The sequence below is a fragment of the Podarcis liolepis genome (assembly GCF_965112155.1).
Source record: "Podarcis liolepis genome assembly, chromosome: 10".
Taxonomy (NCBI): domain Eukaryota; kingdom Metazoa; phylum Chordata; class Lepidosauria; order Squamata; family Lacertidae; genus Podarcis; species Podarcis liolepis.
In genome coordinates, this window is record NC_139562.1 from 34,708,750 (window position 1) to 34,727,965 (window position 19,216).

Consider the following 19,216-nt stretch of genomic DNA (forward strand, 5'->3'; position numbering starts at 1 on the left):
CTAACCATGGAACACAGAGTACAGATGCTCTGTACGAAAAGGAGAGCTTTGATGGCTATAAACCCCCAAATGCAGGCAAATATCTACCACAGACAGACTGATGAACACAATAAAGAGCAGAGATACCTACGGGGGTGAACTTTAGGTACCCCAGTACCTTAATTGCAACTACTGGCAAATGCCCATTTTTCCTTGTGTGACCTGTTTTCCAAGGTTTAGTTACCCTTCCAACAGTTTGACTCCCCCCCCCCAGGCACACTCCTCCAGTGTCTCCCAAGGCAGACAAATGCTGAGTTGCTGTCAGAATGGACTACATCAATGCTCTCTGTGAGTCTGCCTCTTAAAGATAATGTGTAAATTTCAGCTGGTTCAAGATGCAGTGGCCAGCCAATTACTCAAACATCTGAACATATTTCTCTGGTCTTTCATAACAGGGATTGTTTCCAGGCTCAGTTTATATTGTTGATTTCAGCCTTTAAAGCCCTAAATGGTTTGTGGCCAAGCCACCTCAGTGCCTATCTTCTCCCATAAACTAGATCAGATTGGCATCTGAGTTCTGTTCATGATCCCACCCTTATATGAGATCAGATGGGCAGAGCCTTTTTGTGGTGGCACCAAAATTGTGGAATGCCATCATTGTGAAGTCCCATTGGTACTTTTCTCCTTTAGCATTCAGAAACATTTTGAAGATCTCTCCCCTCATTCAAAAAACAAAACAAACTCAACTCCTCATGCTTTTGGTTTGTCAGTTTCTGTTATCATGCTGTGCTTGGCTTTTATTATGTTGTTTTGGATTTGGTTTTCTCTGCTGATGTTTCCAGTTGCTTTGTTTTCAATTCTTTTCTTTTAGGGCAAGCCCTCACAAGGAGACTTACATTTTTAAAAGTCTCAAGCAGTATAGCATGGAAAAGAAAAATTGTAACAAAACCAGCATCATATAAAATTATATTTAAGGAGCCAGTAATATCAAAGGCGTAGATGAGGAGTTTTTTTAAAAATGTATTTAAGGTCTGCATTAAAGCTACAAGGAGGAGGGGCAAGAAAAGCTGTTGGAAGAGGAAGTCCACAAGTGTGGGGCTACCATTGAAAATGCCCTGTCCATGATCCCTGTAGGTCTTAGTGTGGATCTAGTCCTAGACTTAGGGCCTAGACAGGTTCATATTGGTGTAGGCATTACTTCCAATAACTTGGTCCCAAATTGTCCAGACTTACCTCCTATGCTTTTATAGATCTGCTTTTGGGTTGGGGAACTTTAAAGTTTATTTCATGCACTTCAGATTGTTTATATTAATTTATTGAACTTTTAAAGTCCAGCTACTTTATGTGTCCGTAGTACAGAAATAAAGCTAAAGATAATCTAATGAGCACCTACTCTGTTGAGTACGCTGTGTTACTCATTCTTCACTACCATCCCCATGTTTCTCTTGTGTCTCCACAGGCAACCAGGCAACCATTCAGAATGCATCTCCAGTGCCATGCAGACCTCAAGCAAGGCCTACAGCAGTAGAATATGGGAAGCCAATTGTGCCTCTGTGGGGTTGCCTTCCTCCTTTGTTTTCTCTTGTGTCTGGAGAGGTTACAAGAGTACATGACAGACTGCAGTTTAACAGATGCAGTTGTATGCAGCTGGAAATGGGGAAAACTGCATCTGTTGCTCACTGTCATGGAGATTACAAAGGCACAAAGGCACACAACAACTATTTTTGAATTATTTATTAATCATACTATAATGAGAAATAAATGTATGTATGTAAAAGTGATGTTATGCCTATATTTTAGTGTATTTGACATTAATTACTACAGGTCCCCCCCCCAAAAAAAGGTTTGTTCAATTTGTCTTTAAAAATATGGCTTTCTTTGTACATTTTAAAAAATGTTTGGTTGGGTTTAGGCCATGGGTGCCAGCTCCTAGGGGCTGAACCCTTTTGGCCCCCCTCTATATTTTTGTGGTATGGACTGGGGGCCCCCTATGCCTCAAAACCACAGAACAGAAGAGCAGAACTGAGTGTGCCGTGCCCCCAGTGACCAGCTGCTCCTCTTGCTCCTCCTGCCATGGAAGGGAAGGAGGGTCAAAGCAGCCTCCTGCGAGTGGCGCTGCCAAGAGGAGACGGAGTATGAGCTGCCAGTCATTGAGCTGTGTGGCCACCACATTTGCTCCTCCCATGGTCCTCCTGATGTCACACGCATGGCGTTGGGACGTTGGGATGTCATGTGCGCAACATTGTCCTCCCCAATCACCTTTAAAAGCTGGCGCCTCTGGTTTAGGCATTCCTTTTTGGTTAATAAGTGTTACTGAAATGTTGTTAAACATTGTAAAGATTGATTCAAAGAAGCTCATTCTTTGACTAAGAATAAACTTCATAAGAAAACTTTCATAAGAGGAAATCCTCAAAAGAGGACTTTCAGCTCAAATTTGGAGGACATAGGGAATGAAAAGGTCACCTACTTCCATCAGTTTTGTGGGCATAGAGAGGGGGGTGGGAATGTACCACCACTGCCAGAATTTTGGCCAACAACTGGCAACCACCATTGCCTTTTCCCCCACCCACAAAGCTGCCAGGAAAAGGTCACATAATGACCTTGCTCTTACAGGACTTCTAGAGGGGTGTTAGCCATGAATGGCAGCTATCATTTTATTTTCCTCGGAAGCTCTCATCTGAGTGACCCTGTGTCATGTGGAGTTATTCTGGGATTTTTGGGAGAATAATGTGATGACTGTCAGGAGCAGCAGTCGTGAGTTTCACCCCACTGACTCCATTCCCCCAAACCTCCCAGACATCCATTCAACTTTGCAGCTGTGAATTGGAGCACAAAATTGTGGAATCTTGGGTTAGCCCTAGTGTCCACTCTCAAAAGTATCACTGTCATCTGTTAGGGTTTTAAAGACTACCGTTGAGAGAAATTGGCAAACCTTTTATACAGTTTTTAGACACTGAGAAAATGTCTCAGAATGCTTTCCTTTCAGCACTTTTTTCTGTAACATCCAAAAGCAGTGAAAATGCTGTGATGGAAATAAAAAAACCTTTCCCATCTAATAGCTTCTGCATCCTTTTCAAGAAACAAGAGTTCTGTTTTTATATACACTGACAGGTTTTTGATACATAAAAAACAGCAGCTGCTATATATATAATATTGAAACAGAGTTTAATAAAGAGCTTCTAATATGTTCTTGTTATATAGGTGAGCTTTCCATAGCTGCATTTAATTAACTCTGAAATTATCCGAGTTCTTCCTTTTTAGTGGGTGGGTAGCTGGGGAGAAAACGTCAGTCCAAGCAGGGAGGGAGTCCAACACTAGACAGCTTATTTTGTCCCTGTTTGGTGACAACATCATAATTGGAAGCTGCTTTATCTCAAAGGAGAGGTAAGCCTATCTGGAGATGCAAGGGATTGAAGCTGACTGTACACATGTGAAGCACATGAGCTGCTACTGAGTTATGCCCTCCCCCACCCACACAACAATATGCTTATATATATTTGAAACCATAATTCACCTCATTACAGACATTATGGATTTTCATTTACCCTTAGACATTTAAAAATTCTTTTCTGTGATCTGAAAAGGAAAGCCAAAATATGTGATATGGAATTGATTACTGTTATCCTGTATACGAGCTAAGAACATTAATAAGTGTATTTGACGGGACATTATATGTTCATTTTTGGAATGAAATAAATTAACTCAGTTATTTGTCTTGTTCTTTTAAAAAATAATGTATATATCTATCTTCTCGTGTTCCATCCACATGTACTCATTTGTTTATACCATTTTCATACAAGTTACAGTTTTACCTTTTTCCTGTAACATTATGACTGACTAAGCTAAGGAAATTATTAAAACCATTTTCAAAGAGGAAGGAAGAAAGCACCTTCTTTTAAAAGCAGTATTGATTCCTTCTGCAAAAATATATCTCTGCAAAATATTTATTCATAGCATGCATCAACGTGTAACTTTTGTAGTTCTCTTAATCTTCATCTTCAAAAAATAACATCACACATTTCTTCTTTTCTATATTACACTTTTCGCTTTTCTCCCAGTTACATCATTGAAAATCATTGAATTATGCCGGTTTAAATACTGTTCCTGATCCTAATCTTTTTGTGTATTCCACTTCCCCAGCCCCTCTATTCCTGATACTTACTTCAGAAAATTTCTGAGTCCCGACACTGAAAAAAAAAGTTGTTTCCCTGTTTCCATCCATTTCACTGTGTGCCCTTTCTACCTATTTAACATAGGGATGTCTATAGAGATCTTCGTTCAGGTGATCCAACTACATGTATTTGAAGTGATGCAGATAACAGCTGTGGGGAGGGCCTCAACAGGCTCTCTTATCATATCAACATGCTGTACTGTTTTTAATATTCAGTTGGAAGCCGCCCAGAGTGGCTGGGGAAACCCAGCCAGATGGGCGGGGTATAAATAAATTATTATTATTATTATTATTATTATTATTATTATTATTATTATTATTTAAAAAACACAGTTCAAACTGTGAGAAGCATATTTTCCAACAGTCTGAAGCTTATCAACAGGGCAATTTCAGTGAGTTTCTAGAAAATACCCGTTTTCTCAACCAGTTGATTTATACCAACAACCCAGGAGAATAGTTTATGGAAGCCATAAGATAATTTTTCTTTTAAAAATTTATTTCCAACTTAAAATAAGTTTTCCTCAATTAATTGCTTTTCTTAAAGATGATTAAGATTAATCTGAATGGCCAGAATCCCTGTCTTTATGGTTTTCTGCATGTGTTTCTTTTTATAAATAAGGGCCCTGGAGACGAAAACTGGCAGTTTAAGTCCTCTTGACTCTGAGAATATGTCATTTCTTCTCACAGAACTCACGAAAGGGGGGATATCCTGTTCTAGGCTATCCCCTTTGGTTGTATGTGTGAGAGAAATTGGCAGACAGCTCAAGGCTACATTGGTCATCCATTTTTTTATTGCACTGTTTTACCACAGACGTTCTCCAACACTGTGGAAATCGTTAAAACAAGAAACCATTCATAAAAGTACAGTACTGTGAATCTACACTCTGCACTGCCAGATGTCAATAAAGAAGTTTAAAAGCTCAAATGGTCTGACCTAAGAATTTAATCCAGAGAACTATAGTGTTTTCATTACGCAGAAATTAGTCTGTGGAAAGGTCCTTTGGTATCCCTTATTTCTTCTCCTACTCACACACATCCATACATAATAACAAAAACTGAACTTTTTTGTGGGGCGTTTTTATGTTTCAGATGAAACAAATAGGCAACGATGGCTACAGCCCCACCTCTGTAGCAGAGTGGCTAGATTCCCTCGAACTGGGTGATTACATCAAACCCTTTCTGATAAATGGCTATACGTCGATGGACCTTGTGAAAAAAATCTGGGATATTGAATTAATTAATGTAAGTCAATATATTTTTACCTTTAAAAAAACCACCAGTTTTAATCCTTTAAAAATGGTCAAATGAAAATAAATTGTTGTTAAAAAAAGCGTAAAGCACCTACTAACTTGTTTGTTTGGTGTGATCAGTATTGATATCTGATGTTTAGACCTGCTTCTTCTGATATGCTCAAGATTCTTCTGTGGTGTAGTTCTTGTATGCAGCATATTGTTGGCCTCCGGCAAGCACATTACTGTAGAGAAATTTTGGAGCCTATTTATCTAAGAGTTCCTTCCTGCCAATTTAAAAAAGAAAAAGAAAACTATAATAATATTTTTTTATTTGTTCCCGGCCCATCTGACTGGGTTGCCCCAGCCTCTCTGAGCAGCTTTCAGCATATATAAAAACATAGTAAAACATTAAACCTTAAAAAGCTTCCCTATACAGGGCTGCCTTCAGATGTTTCCCAAATGTTATATAATTACTCATCTCCTTAACATCTGATAGGAGGGCATTCCATAGAGTGAGCACCACTACCGAGAAGGCCCTCTGCCTGCTTCCCTGTAGCTTCGCTTCTCGCAGTGTAGGAACCGCCAGAAGGCCCTCAGTGCTGGATCTCAGGGTCCAGGCTGAACAATGGGGGTGGAGACACTTCTAAAGGGATACTGGGCCGAGACTGTTTAGAGCTTTAAAAGTCAGCACCAACACTTTGAATTGTGCTTGGAAACTTACTGGGAGCCAATGTAGGTCTTTCAGGACCAGTGTTATATGGTCTCGGCAGCTGCTCCCAGTCACCAGTCCAGCTGCCGCAGACTGGATTAGTTGTATTTTCCAGGTCACCTTCAAAGGTAGCCCCACATAGAGCGCATTGCAGTAGTCCAAGTGGGAGATAACCAGCACATGTACCACTCTGGTAAAACAGTGCGCAGGCAGGTAGGGTCTCAGCTGTCATGCCAGATGGAGCTGGTAGATAGCCACTCTGGACACAGAATTAACCTGTGATTCCATGGACAGTTTTGAGTCCAAAATGACTCACAGGCTGTGCACCTGGTCCTTCAGGGGCAAAGTTATTGCATAATCTTAATCATAAACCAGATCTTCCACTGGTCTGAATAGTTGACTGTGCTGTCTTGAACAGTGTGTCGACTTATTTCCCCCCCCCTTTCCCCCCTCATAAATTTCAGAATGTTCATAAAGTATTGTTCTTAACATGTGATCCTATCTTTCCCTTTATAGTTTTTTAAAATTATAAAATCACTAATTTCACAACCACACAGACACCATTTAAGTTCACAAATCTCAGTATTCATCTTGTGTAAAAATAACTGTTCCTACTCTCTGGGTTCTTTAATAAAGGTCATACTTTGCTTTGTGGTTCATATAAAATCTGTACAAAGTTTTGTTTGTGAAAATATTTTGTCTATAACATTCATTTCTGTATCCAACACTTTTCCTTTTCTGTTGGTCGGTAACTGTAGGGTCAAATGTCAGCCTGGGGTTTGAAAGGGAGTTTGGAAAGTAATATCAGTGAGACTGAAGCAGAAATGTGCTATCATAACAAATGCCTTCCCTCAATGCCAGCAGAAAAATTTCATAATGAGAAAATGTTTATTTGAACATCTTCACAGGCTAACATGCATTTTGTCTTGTTAGTGGTAAGGTAAAGGGACCCCTAACTGTTAGATCCAGTCGTGGACGACTCTGGGGTTGCGGCGCTCATTTTGTTTTATTGGCTGAGGGAGCCGGCGTGCAGCTTCCGTCTGCTAAGTTTATGTTCACTTGATTCCTCTCCCTTTACTGAAGTGCTGACTGTTGCATTTTGTGTCACAAGGTCCTGAGAGAGATGACACCTTTTCAAATCAGAGGACTAGGAAAAAGCTGTCACAGATCTGTTTTTGTTATCCCACCCCCCAAACTGCTCCTAACAACATGGTTTCTCCAACACTATGAGTAAAAGAAAGAAGCCTGAGAGAAAAACAAAAGCTTCAGCTGCTATTGTTCAAATCTACATTAATGTATTGTTTAGCAGTCCCTTTTCAATTGCTTCCTGTGTAAATTTATGCAGGGTAGCATTGAGAGTTATTTTTAGATTAATACATCTAAAACATTGATTCAAAATCAGCCATTCACATTTAATCCAATGTAGCTGTCCATATAATTATTTGTGCAAGAAGCTGGGGTTGATCCAATTCATGGGATATTCTTCAAGAGAGTTGTGTGAGAATCATGCTAAGTGCTTTAAGGCACTGATTAGCAAAGGCCATGCTTGTGTGCATTGTAGGGTGCTTTTATCATGCTGTAGCACCCTTGCATTTTTGAAACCATTGCTTTCTGACCTTTGTTATATTTTATCAAAACATGTATCTGTGGAAGTTTGGCCTGCGGTTGCCAGTCAGTTCAGAATACTCCCAGCGTCTAAGCTCTGGGGTGGATATATTTTTATGGTTGTAAGTTGTTTTTAATTGTTTTTAATCTTGTAACCCACCCTGGGACCTTAGGGTGAAGGGTGGGAAATGAAGAATGAATGCCATGGGAAATTTAATAAATAGAATGGAAAACAGTGGGACTAGCTGGTGTAAGTGGGTGAGCAATATAAGGTTTTCCCCCCTTTATTTGAAAATTTAGTTTTCCCCTAATATTACATATTTCTTTTTCTTCTTCTTTTTTAATTACATATTTCAGTATTATGTTACAATCTAGAACTATCCCTGTGTACTTTTTCACCACTTCCTCTTCCTCTAATTATTTTAGGCCTTTGAATCTTGTATGTTTAATCATCTGATATTCAGAACATGAAAAGGGCTGGCTGCATTAGACCAGCTGCATTTAGTCCAGCATCCTGTTCTCACAGTGGCCAACCAGATACCTGTGGGAAACCCACATGCAGGACATGAGCACAGCAGTACTCTGCCCACCTGTGATTCCCAGCAAATGGTTATCAGAGGCATAATACCTATGGCAGTGGAGGTGGAACATAGTCATTGGGGCTACTAGCCATTGATAGCCTTGTCCTCCATGAATTTGTCTAATCCTCTTTTTAAGCCATCCAGTTTGGTGGTCATCACTGGCATATGTTCTGTGCAAAGAAGCACCTTCTTGATATCACTTGGCTTATCATATATGCCAGTCAGCATCATACTGTACAGTATATTTTATTTACTTCAAGTCTAGATTACTGCAGTGTATTCTATGTGGGGCTTCCCTTGCCCTTCATTCAAAGGCTACAGTTAGTGCAGAATGCTACAGCATAATTACTGACAGGAGTGAGGCCCTGCCAACATATAACAAATGCACTTAGTTGCTGATTGCTACTGGGCTACGTTCAGGGTATCAATATTAGTATACAAAGCTCTTCACAACTTGGGACGAGTTACCTGTGAGATCACCTTCCCCCATATATGTCCACTCAACCACTTTGATCTTTGGAAGCAGCAGTGTTACAGGTGTCACATAATACCCATTCTGCATTTGAAGGAAATGTTTATACCTCCACAGAAGGTATACTTTTTCCTTGCTCATCCATTTGAGAAATGAGGATAGGGAGAGGCCTGAACTCTCCGTTTTTCTGTTGATCAATAACAGCAATACTGATTATTACTCCCCCCCTTCAGTATCAGCCAGTGAGCAAGCAAAAGCGATTTTGGGGACCCATTTGCTCTGTCCATTACCCTGCTTTCAGTCCCCATGAGCAACTTGACTGGCAGCTGGAGTAGAGCAAGTTTCCTTCTCCATTTTTGCCTAGAGCAGAAGAGGGGAAAGAGTGCTAGAGCAGAGGAGAGGGGAAAGGAAATTACTAGATGGCTGGATGAGAAATGGATGCTTTCTGTGGCTCAAGTGCCAAACGAAGCTAAATACATATCAGCCCTCCAATGCTTCAAAACAGACAAAGGAGAAGGGGCGTGTTACCTGTTCGTACCTAGAGGAATTATGCTTGTGCACTGGATCCTTGACTTAGATTTTGGAGCACAACGGAAGCTATGCTTAGGGTAGGAACAGACTTTTGCTTTCACCATGTGAAATTTGTTAAAAACTTTCAACAGCTATTCCTTCATACACCAAAGTAATAATTAAGCCAAAGTCACAGCAGCATGGTGTCAAACATACTATATATTTTCTTCCCCCTTGCCCATTAATCCCTTTTAAAAACACTAAAGACTTTTCCAAGCCCTGAACTTTCGTTGCTCTTTTTATTTAAAAGTTTAATTTGTTTCATTCAGCTATTCTATTTTGGTGCTTTAGAGCCTTTTGAAACAACAGAATCATAACTTAAAGGAAGAACCACTGAATCGCTTAAATTGCAGCCAGGGAGTGATGAACACTTGTCAGCAGGAGGGTGATATTTTCTATCTGTCTGCCACCCACGGATTTATAGACCTTCTTTTTTCTTCCCTTTCATTCTCAGTTAATCTCCCTTCTGCTGTCCCCTTCAACTGTATTTATTTGCGAGAAAATTTGATATTGGTAGTTGCTGGAGAAGTGAGCACCACCTTGGTTGTAGTAGAGAGTCCTTGGTTGTAGTAGAGAGTATTCAACCATGTGGGTGTGGGCACATACACTTATATGGGGATCATTTGCAACATTCTATAATGGACTTTAGAGCTTTAATTATATTATTTCCATTATCATGCATATAATAAGCAGAATCAAAATGCTACAATGCAACTGACTGTTGCGGATGATAGAGGGCAAGTTGATTGTTCAAACACATATGCAGAGCGCTTGAAATTACATTTCATTATGTTGCTAAGGAACTAAGTGTGCTATCTCCATTTTCTTGAAGAAGCTGAGCTTCAATTATATGGATTTTCTTTATAGTTTCTAGATTAGATAAATGGTGCATTATATGAAATTCATTTTGATAAAGCTGTTATAGACATATTTGAAAAGACAAATCCTAAATGTCTAGTTTTGCTTTCCCTCACCAGCTGATACAAACTGAATGACATATAGTAATTTCCCCTATCTTTCCCCTCATCTCCATAATGCTTTGTCAGTGCCTGTGTGTTCGTATTAATCTGCAGTAATCTAAAGAATTGATCACTGATTTCACAAAGATCGCATTTGTCCACGTTCTGTGTCTTTTTATACTGGGTGAAAAAGCATAAAGGTTTAGGATCAGAGTTTTCCTTCTAGATAGGCTACCTTCCCAGGTTGATGAACCCCATCTGCAGTGAGTATACCATGAGTATAACATGCTTTAGTGTGTGCCATTCTGTATATGGAGTGAGGCATATTTTCAAAGGCCACTGCCGAGAGAAGAAACCCTATAAAAAGGGTAGAATGAACAATATCATTGACTGAATAGGTAATTCAAACAATGACAAGCTAATTTAACATATCCCCATGTGGACACAGCATACTGACAATTGGAGGTTAAAAAAGGAAAATGGAGGTAGTAGAATGGAATGGAGAGTCTGAAATCCTTAAATGTTGCAGTGTAGAATTCTTCTTTTCAGGATTCCAGACACTACATTCCATTCCACCAGTACCCTAGTTTTCCTTTTTTTTAGTGTCTCACTTGTATTTTTTTATCCTAAATGGCACCATAGACATTCAAGAGATAGGCACCAGCAGACTTAGGAAAACCTGAAATTGACAAAAACATCCACAACAACCCTAAACAGCCCAATGAGGACTGAGCATGCTCTGTAGCCATGGGATCTGGACTAGCCATTTTGGGAAATGGGAAATCGGGTGGGCAGGGGGTATTGAATGGTGTGTTGTGGAGGAGGACACGGCTGACTTAACTGGAACAGTGAACAGGAGCAGCTCCACACTGCAATATTTTTTATATTTTTTGCAGTTACCATTTGTTTCTTCTGCTATTGTTTCCTGCCCACATTTGCAGCATGGAACTTTCCATTCATCAATCCTTGCATATTATTAGTTGATGTGTATTGAGTAGGTATTATTTTGGGTTATTATTGCTGTTGTCTCCCAGATGTATTGTGTAAAACTAATCATGTTTGCTGTTGCAAGAATGTGTCAAATCAATGAAATGTGGAAATTTAGTACATTTTTGGACTGGCATCTTCGACCATGCTTAACTCTTGAGCTTTCAATAGACATTATTATCTTGTGGTTTGTGATTGTCCATTTGTTACATTTTCCTTTATTCCTAGTTCTTTCTAAAACAGACTGCACTGTTTCTAACTGAAGGCGGGAGTTCAGTGTAAGATGTGGTAGTTTTTCCAAATCTTCTGCACTGTCATTTCCTCCCACTTCATCTTAGGTTTCAGCAGGACTCAGAGTCAAAGGAAAGTGGGTGGGGAAAGTTTCTTCAGTAAAAAATGAATGCTGTTCACTATATCTTAAGGCTAGAGAAAAGTTGAAGGGAAGCAAAGCATGTACCTTGCAGAAAAGCTTTGCTGGTGCACTCTCAAAAATAAAAATCAGTCATTTATTTTTTGAGCCTTGCTTCAGCAGCTAAGCTGCTGAGACATGATGATCTGTGAAAGATTCTGATGGATGCCAATATTTCTGCCAAGCTGCAATCTTGTGCACCCTGATTTGGAAATAAGCTTGTCTGGAGGCTTACTTCCAAGTTAACCTTCATAAGAACAAGGAACTTTGGGACAAACTGCATCAGTGGGAGCTCATCCACACTTTGCTTTGTCGCATAATTTTGTTCCATTTGTTCCATGACTTTTTTGGTTTCTATTTTATTCGTTTACCACTGAATGAAAACAAACGTCAATTTGCAGAAAGCCCAGTTGACATTTGTTCCAATTCAGCACTAAACAGCAGGTTTTCCCAGGGAAAGCAGCAGGAGAAGAGGAAAACCTCTCGGACCCGTGCCTAGAAGTCATAGACCAAATACAAGTGTGGGTGAGCCCTTAGCATAGGAGCCAACTCCTAGGGGCCGTGCGGGCTTTGGCATCACAATCAAATATTTGATGGGCCAGGCGCCTGCAAAGTTGATGGGCATTACCATTCAAATAGTGTGCATGCACCATGTCCTGTGATCAATTATGCAGGGAGGGGTTTACCTGGGCCCCCACAATATTTCATTCAGGTTGGCACCCCTGGCCCTTAGCTGGTTCCTCCTAAGCTGCAAATACAGCCTGAGTCTTTTAAAAGAGGCCCCATGGATACAGAGTACACATCTTCCACGGGGCCTCTTTTAAAAGACTTGCCCTGTATAAGGAAATATTCAACAGTGAAATGTGCGTATTTCAAGTGACCCAGTCTCAGGGCATGGAAAAGAAGGCAAATGGAAGAGAATGAAATTATACAGAACTAAATTAGCACAGATAATTGCAGTGACTCAGACAATTATGAGGTATCAGGTGTAAAAACAATATATAATCAGTGATTTGTAAAGCAGGATCCTTCAAGCAACTGAAAGAACTGGCTCAGTCATTCAAGCATGGATCTTTTAGGTTTACTCAGTGCTGAATGCACCTTTAAAAAAAATTCAAGCTCAAAACAGGAGACAATGGATCATAGGGACCCATGTAACCAGGCAAATTGTAATTTGCAGTTCTGTACTACCGGTGAAATACATTACCATGGGATGATGTTAAAAAGCAAGGAGTGGTTTAAGATGAAGAGTTAAAGTCATGAAAATCCAGCATAAACTCGTAGCCATGGTCAGGGGATGCAAGCCGTCCTCAATGTATCTAAAGCTCTTGTACCAGAGGAAATGAATCTCTATTAATCTCTTTATCCATAAATTGCCCTTTGGTCTCACACTTCCTCTGAAGCATCTGACTACTTGAACAGATGGACCATGCAAACATTTGGCATGGCTCCTTTTTCTGCTTTAAGTGTGTGTGCTAAATCTTCCTATTCTTTTTTCTTGAAGAAGATGCAGGTATTTTTTTTATAACTGTGCAACCTACTTTCATGTGGATATTCCACCCCCTCTGTTTTTTTAAGCAAGTAATTTCCCCCTCTCCTTCCTGAACACCATTACATTCTGAAAAATTGCACTTGGTTGCTGAACCTGCTGATTGGCAGCAATTGTAAGCTGTGACAATCAAAGTTGAGTATTTTGGGTGCCTATTGTGTTCCACTTGAAGAATGCTGCCCTTATTCTATCATGCTGTGGCTATGGCAATAGAAATTATGCACCTATTAAGTGAGGTATGTATCTTGTTACACAAACTGTCCCAATTATCCCAAACAGATAATACTTTCCTGGAAATGTCCTGATGGAATGTTCCATTGTTCGACAACAAATTGACCTGACATACTGCCTAATGCATTATCATAAATCTTGCTATTTAGAGAGCAAGCTCCCTTCAAGGGTTCAGCATGGGGTGTTCCTATGGGGGAAATACAGAATCAGACTCAGGGCGAATGTAGAGTTTCTACTGCCTCTACATAAGCTAAAAAAAAGCCTCCCTTTACAGCCTACAATCCATCATACAATAAACTGATAAAATAAATAGTCTCTAAATGGTTTGTTGCCCTAGGCAACCACTGCCTACAGTATATTTGAGCAGCTCTGAATAAAGTATCTGCGCTTTATCTTTTTAACCCTTTACCGTTAAAGAACAATGGGGGGATATAATGTGAAGATTTTCTTCCAGACCTAAATAACAAACATTTTCGCATAATTTTAGTTCACCTTTCATGTTCTTGTTGATTGACATAACCTGAAATGAGATATATTTCATACATTTAGACTCTGACTTTCTTCCTATATACATAAGAATGCAAAATGTCACAATGCTCTAAGTTTGCATGACCACCAATAGGTGGCCTTGCCAATTGCAGTGTGAGGATTGCCAGCCCAGCCCAAGCAAGCTGCTTAAAGGATGTGGGGAGGTGCACAGTAGCATGAAGGTGGAAGGAACTGTGGGGAGATAGTAAGGGGGTGGAAAAAGCCACAGTAGGTGGGTGAGGTAGAGAACTGGCAAAAGAGACAGGGGGCTAGCAAGGAAGTCAAGCAGAATAAGCAGGGTCAGAGTGTTTAGTTAAGAAAAAAACAAATAAATTGGCAGACACTAAAAGCCTGCAGTTGCAATGTTGCAGCCCAGCCCTATACTGCAAATAACACAATCTGACAATTCAGATTTGAATACACTGATATACCTATAACTACACCTTTTTAACAATATTTTCCCACCCCTCTCTCCTCCCCCTACTTCCCACCACTATCTGCCTTATCACTTAAATATTCATTCCAGATTTCTTCATATTTATCCATTCTTATTTTGCGTCAACATGCAATTCGTTCATATGTAGCTAATCTGTGCATATTATCAATCCATGTGCTCAATGGAATCTTTTTGCGGCTCTTCCAATTCATCAAAACAAGTTTTGTTGCTTCTAATCTAGCACGGTACATCCATTATTATTTTTTGACCCCTTGAAATCTCCCACGTTTCCAGAATATAATTTAGAATTAAATTCAATTCCCCTAAATAACAATTTCTTTTTATTACTTGAACAATGAAAGCAGGCAGGCGGTGGCACAGGTGGGAAAGCAGCCAGCCCAGGCAGGCTTTCCTATGCTCTTCATGTTGCCACTGCCACCTACCTGCCTGCCTGCCTGATTGCACACACACACAACAGGCCAAGGGAAAGCTGGGGTCTGAATGAGTGGGTGGCCCAGATGCGTGGGCAGAAAGTCAGGTGAATGATCCAGGCCGGCCGGCAAGCCTTCACGTGCTTCCCTTTGCTGCTGCCACCCACACATTCCCCCAAATTTCCCCATCTTCAAACCCCCCCCCCCAATTCACCCCAGTCTCAAGATCCTGCTGCCATTGCTGGAGGAAAGCAGGATGAAGAGGTTCTTCTTGTCACCCTGCCCTACGGCCACTTCCTTCTGTTGGCAGCGCGGAGTGAAGGAAAGGGAAGGTAGACTCACCCCTTTTTATTACACTGATATAGGAAGCGGTACTATTAGGGCTGAGTTGAATAAAACATAAAAGGTATCCAATAATTTCTGAACAATCCCTCAGTGGACATGCCATCAATAACTCACTGACCTATTATGTCATTCTCCTTGACCCCCATACTATCAGAGCCTGCTTCTCTGTTTATTGCTTTATTTATAAGATTTCATGCCCACCATTCACCATAAGGTCCCAGGGTCACAGCAATATGATACAGAATTATACAAATGGATGGAAAAGTTACAAGGATTAAAAGAAATAAAACTGTTCCAGCCCCAACAGAGCAGTATAATTTCAGCAAAAGAGATGGATCCCACAAAACAAAATACAGTCAAGGGCCTTGGTAAAGAGGTGCTTCTTCAGCATCCTCCCCAAACTGTACAACAAAGCTTCTAGATGCTCGTCTGTAGGGAGGGAGTGGCACAATTCAGGAGAAGCCTCAGAAAAAACCCTGTCCTGGGCTGCCATTCGCCACATTGCTGAGGGTGGTGGAACTACCAAAAGATTCTTCTCTGCCAATCCTAACACCTCATGGTCAGCAGTGAAGAAGGCGGTCTTTCAGATATTTGAAAGATACTTCTTTTCTCTTGCAGTCCCCTATCTCATGGTGCAAACACAGCGAAACTATTACACTCTGCTCCGTTGACAATCCAGGAAGCCTCCCCACCTTACATACAGCCTGTCTATCAGGAAATTCATATTTTTTATTATAAATAGCTACATGTTGGCTGTCTTTTAGGTCAAAACCTGGAAAGGAGGGGTTCCACTTCAACACAAATTCTTAGATTGGCAGAACTCTTTAACTTTGGGAGAGAAAGTGTAATGCACAAAAACCATCCTCTTTTTAGTTCCCTATTCTATTTTTCTTTACTTCTTCCCAGTCCTTGAAGAAGGCAGAGTACTGACGCGTCGGCAAACCTGTGTTGAAATCCTCTTAGAAGTTGGTTTATGTACTCTATTTGTTCTAGTTGGGGCCATTGTATGTACACCCACCTCTGTGTATGTATTAATATTTATATACCACTGAAATATATTTAGCTGATTTGGGCTGTAGTGCAAGAGTACCTAAATGGGTCTGAAGTAAGAGTTGATCCCCTCCCCCTTTCATCAGAATCATTTTTGTCAACCTAATTGGAGTCAGACTGGTGGATGAGAGATGAGTCACATTTCTCTTCTCTCTTTGAGTTGTCAGAAATACAGAATCAGACTTAAGAGCCTTGCACAGTAAGTGGAAAAAGTTACACCTCTGCTTCTATGTATTTCCATTTTTGATAGGTAAGCTTGGCAACTTCAGCCACGTCCATGACAGTTCCTCAGTTTGAAAGTTCCTGCTTTGGTGGGGGAAGTTTTCATTATTATTTACAGCCAGTTGCTGTAATTTATTCTCATTAATTCTAGTTAATATATCTCATTCTCCAGTAGTCTTAAATAATGTATGTTTATTCCCTTCAGTTTTTTCAGAGTTGAGGAGGTCTCCCCCCCGGCAATAAGATAGATAAGCTATGCCTTTATTCAGTTCTTTGATCTCCCCCACTCCCTTTAGCCCCTTGGTTTTTCATGTATTAAGCTTTATATAAATTACATAAAATACAGCATTTTTCTGAAGCAAAATCTGAATTAAAATATTCCTAAAAGTTTCACAAGGGAGGAATTGTGCCTTGCAACAAAAATGACTGAGTAAGAAATCTGTGTTGCCTGAAAGATCTCAGAAACTGTCATTGATGTCTTTTTAGCAAAACCACACCAACACAAATCCACATTACTTGAAATAAAAACATGTTAAGTTATGGCTTCACGACTTTGCACTCTACCTGGGAGTAAGCCTCATTTAACACAGGGCTGGGGTAGACAGGGCCCAGTGACCTAATGGGGGTGCAAACTGCTGTTTCTCTGGATATCAGGTTGATCATTTGATGGGCGGAAAGCAACAGATAACCCTGCCTCCTCAGCTAATCAGTACAGATCAGCTAAGGGGAGTGGTGTGTGCATGGCCCTATCTGTACCATACATTTAAAGAGGTATGATACCACATTAAAAAATAATAGCCTTCCCCTAAGAATCCTGGGAACTGTGGTTTGTTAAGGGTGCTGAGAGTTGTTAGGAGACTCCTATTCCCTTCACAGAGCTACAGTTCCCAGAGTTCCCTTTGAAGAGGGATTGATTGTTAAACCACTTTGAGAAATGTTCCAGTTGCAGATAGGTAGCCGTGTTGGTCTGCCATAGTCAAAACAAAAAAATTCCTTCCAGTAGCACCTTAAAGACCAACTAAGTTAGTTCTTGGTATGAGCTTTCGTGTGCAAGCTCACAAGTTCTGAAGAAGTGTGCTTGCACACGAAAGCTCATACCAAGAACTAACTTAGTTGGTCTTTAAGGTGCTACTGGAAGGAATTTTTTTGTTTTCACTTTGAGAAATGTGACTCTGAGAGGAATAGGAGTCTCCAAATCCTTAATGAACTCCAGTTTCCAAAATTCTTTGGGGGAAGCCATGGTTGTTTAAAGTAGTTATCATTGTGCTTTAAATATATACTGAAGATGAGGCAAGTATCAACCTTTGTTTGAGAGTGTAGTAGCCACACCCACTTTTGCCTCACCTAATACTTCCATGTGGCTCCTGGAGGGTTGGCCAAAGGTGAACATAGCCCTCAGGCAAAAAAAAAGGCTTAGCCATATCTGCATTATATTCAGAAGGATTAGGCACAGCAGATATATTGAATTAGCAACCTCTTCCCCACTGAATATTAAATGCTCACTATGGAAGTCTGGGACCAATGGCTTGCTCACAATAATAACTGAAAGATAGTAGTCCACAGTGTCATTTGTGCCAGAGATTGGCTAAGCACTGGGACACTGAGCAATCAACAGAAATAATTTTAGTAGCTAGATCACTCTAGAAACAAACTATAGTCTTGTCAGTGTTCCAGTGTGTTAGCTTACTGCTCTAGTAGGCATTATTTGACACCAATCTATGCAGTTAGCTTAACCTTCTCTACCAGCTGGAGTGCTGTTAAAAGAGCAAATAACAGCCTTCAGAAGTGCCCCAGACATCATTCCAAAACACTGAATTAGAAGGGAAACTATTACTTGGGAATCTAGTATGGTCACTTTCACCAACCTTGTGCTTCCCAGATGTTGTTAAACTGCATCTCCCATCATCCATGTCCATTGGCCCGTTGGCTAAGGCCAATGGAAGTTGTAGTCCAAAACAGTTGGAGAGCACCAGGCTGCAGTCCAAACTCCTATATAAATCCATTATGTCCAAAGCATGGCCTGTCTGTGCTAAATGTTTGAATTCAGTTTAATAAAATGCATTGGAAACAGTGATGGGTTGAAAGAAATGACACAGAGCAGCTAAACAGATGGAGGATATGTGTTCTGTGCATATACAACTGTTAATGTACAACTCCCAACACAGATATTCGCACTCAAGCATATAAAAGAGAATAGATGACAGCTTCCAGCTGATTCAACAATATTAAAGTAATGTTTAGTTTGAAAGACAACTTGCTTTTTCATTATGATAGCTCTTGTTTTGAAGTAAATCTTATCCTCAACCCTTTCAAAAATAAAATAAGTTACCTTCTACCTATAGGTGGTGGGTTGTTTCCAGTACTGGCATTGCAGTACACTAATGGAAAGCACCTATACTCTGGCAAAGTGAGGCGCACAGTGTTTTCTGGTTCCCCATACTACTGCAGCCCTTTGCACCATCTTCCGTACTATTCCAGAAAGTCCCCTGGTCTTCCAGGCAGGAGTTGCTTTCTAGGGTGTTAGGGGTTTACACAGAACCTGCATAGCTCATAGCAGGGGGCCTGAACAGAGCGCACACAGTCCTCCTTGCGGCAAGGAAGGGGAATATGTTGTTGCCAAGGGGGGTGGAAGGGCGCACAAGGAGGGCAGCCACAGAAATACACTGAGTGCAGCAGCCTCCAGTGACTTGTTCTATAGAGTACCTGTGGGTCCTAGTAGCAGGCCCCCGCAAAAGTCCAAGGAACCTGAG

General features: G+C 40.5%; 1 protein-coding gene across 12 annotated transcripts in view; it reads left to right on the forward strand.

The window, feature by feature from the left end:
* The window catches only part of ANKS1B (ankyrin repeat and sterile alpha motif domain containing 1B), a 324,701-nt gene that overhangs the window by 185,831 nt on the left and 119,654 nt on the right, over positions 1-19,216 (forward strand). For all 12 annotated transcript variants that reach the window (XM_083462878.1, XM_083462889.1, XM_083462890.1 and 9 more), the window contains one exon: positions 5,240-5,392. In XM_083462878.1, the coding sequence (XP_083319004.1) occupies positions 5,240-5,392 (153 nt within the window). The remainder of the gene's footprint in view (positions 1-5,239; positions 5,393-19,216) is intronic.